The sequence below is a fragment of the Populus alba genome, chromosome 19, assembly GCF_005239225.2.
Source record: "Populus alba chromosome 19, ASM523922v2, whole genome shotgun sequence".
NCBI classification, from domain to species: Eukaryota; Viridiplantae; Streptophyta; class Magnoliopsida; order Malpighiales; family Salicaceae; genus Populus; species Populus alba.
The window spans coordinates 4176177-4178462 of NC_133302.1; the positions used below are offsets into that span (position 1 = coordinate 4176177).

Here is a 2286-nt window from a genome sequence, read left to right on the forward strand (position 1 = left end):
CAACAGCAGTGGCTTTGAAAAAGAGTAGGGGTTCGAGCCCTGGTGCTAGAGAAATCAAAAGGGTTAAGGTCCACTGGTACAGCCTTGACCCTAACTCCAAATGCTTGGCTTGCCCTTGATGCTCTTGGTGTTTCTCACAAGCTCATCCCCCTTTATACTCCTTCAATCAAGTACTAAATTGTTTCACCATGTTAATCATTATGTTTGATTATTTACATATTCTTGAATTTGGATTTTATTGCCATGCTTTGGATGATAGATTAATTTCTCGTGCACTTCTTTTTCTCACGATTTAGGGGATACGTAACCAATGTTAGTACCGGAGAAGTTCAAGAAGTTCTCTACCCTCGACAGGGAATTAGGACACTTCACCGGAAAGTGTTGTTAGAGGCACTGGCAGAGGAATTGGCAGCTGACTCAATTCGATTCTCTTCGAGGCTAGCTGCTATTCAAAGTCTGGAACAAGGAGGTGATGCTTCCATGGCTGTTGTACACTTGGAAGATGGAACTACCATCAAATCTAAGGTTCTGATAGGCTGCGACGGGGTGCACTCGGTAGTGGCACGATGGCTAGGACTGGCAGAACTGGTCCATTCAGGTCGGTCAGCGGTGCGGGGTTTAGCAGTTTTTCCCCAAGGCCATGAATTTAAGCAAGAAGTTCGTCTTTTCATGGATGAGAGCACCAATAGGCCTGGTTTTGTTCCTCTCAATGATAGGGAACTTTACTGGTTTTTAGTCAGTCAAGGTTAGCACTTGGCACTGTTCATATTGGTTCATGTTATCAAATCACTTGAGGTGAAAATTTATTGTGAAATGATTTCCATTTCAGGGGAAAACATGGAAGGAGAGGCAGAGCAAATACAGAGAGAAGTGCTTGAGAAATGTACAGAAAAATTTCCCTCGGAATACCTGGACGTGGTCCGGCATGCCGATCTTTCCTCATTATCATGGGCACCATTGATGTTTAGGTCTCCATGGGGGATCATATTTGGAAAACTAAGCAAAGGAAATGTGACAGTAGCTGGTGATGCTATGCACCCCATGACTCCTGATCTAGGAAACGGTGGTGGTGCATCGCTAGAAGACGCTGTGGTTTTGGGCAGACACATTGGCAATTCAATTATAAACAACGGAGGACTGATTGTTCCAGGAGACATGGCTAAAGCCATAGATGATTATGTGAAGGAAAGGAGGTGGCGTGCTGCCGTGCTTGTCACAGCATCGTATTTATCCGGACGGATGCAGCAAGGAGACAAGTGGTGGATAAAATTTCTCAGGGATAGAGCATTTTACAAGTACTTTTTCAGCTGGCTTGCTAGACTGGCAGTGGTTTATGACTGTGGAAAACTTCCTAATATTTCCTCCGGTGAACCGGATCACTCCAGTAAGAAGGACTAAATTTCAGTATTGATAGTGCTGCTAGTGGTTCTGCAAATTGCTAAGTTTTGGAGCATGGCCTCAATTTCAACATAATATTTTATTTTTTTTTGTCTTTTCAATTTTAAAAGTCATTGTTCAGGTCAGAAGTATGAATTTTCTTTTGATTCTGTTGTTTTTCTTAAGTTTTAGTCAGTGTTGTTTTGCTTCGCCACCTCGCATTATTGTACGTTTCATCCTCTATAATATATAACTAAGTTTGTTTTATGTAGAATATGCTTCATAAATATATTATTCACTCTCTTATCTAAAACAATTTGGATAATAAAATATATTTTACGGTGAAGGAAAATAAATTGAAAATATAGAAAATAACTTATGAGATTTAAGTATAGTTGTCCGATCCAATTCAGGATCATTTAAATTTTTAAAAGATATTAGCACAACCGAGTTGAATGAGTTTGGGCAAGTCAATGTTTTATCTAGTTCAATTAAAAATTAGGCTTGTAATAAGCTTTTAAAAATAAAATTTTTCAGGTCAACATGTAGAGATGATAGATGAGGTAAATTTAATAATTATTTATATAGGAGATGAAAATATTTTAAAAGACTGTGTTATTAAATCATAGATCCACCCCTGGTTAGTTTCCATCGTTTTCTTTTGTAACACTTTTATTTTATTAATTTCAAAATATATATGGAAAACGAAATACATTACTAGGTTGTGAAGTATTGAAGATACTAAAGCGATTCTGAAGATCTTCACTACTATGCTATTACCAAGTATAACTTATTTGTTACCTAGTTTAGATATGATTGTGTATTTATTATTAGCATATAATATTAGCATACTGTTAGGAAAAAAGATACCCAGGATTATATTTCCTTGCTGCAGTATTTTTCATTTTG

General features: G+C 37.7%; 1 protein-coding gene across 1 annotated transcript in view; it reads left to right on the forward strand.

Moving 5' to 3' along the window:
- Positions 1-1644, forward strand: part of LOC118053883 (monooxygenase 3-like) — a 5510-nt gene extending 3866 nt beyond the window's left edge. Inside the window, exons 3-5 of the mRNA XM_073406536.1 lie at positions 24-170; positions 297-745; positions 830-1644. Of these exons, the coding sequence (XP_073262637.1) occupies positions 24-170; positions 297-745; positions 830-1398 (1165 nt within the window). The 3' untranslated portion in view covers positions 1399-1644. The remainder of the gene's footprint in view (positions 1-23; positions 171-296; positions 746-829) is intronic.
- Positions 1645-2286: the final 642 nt, after the last annotated feature.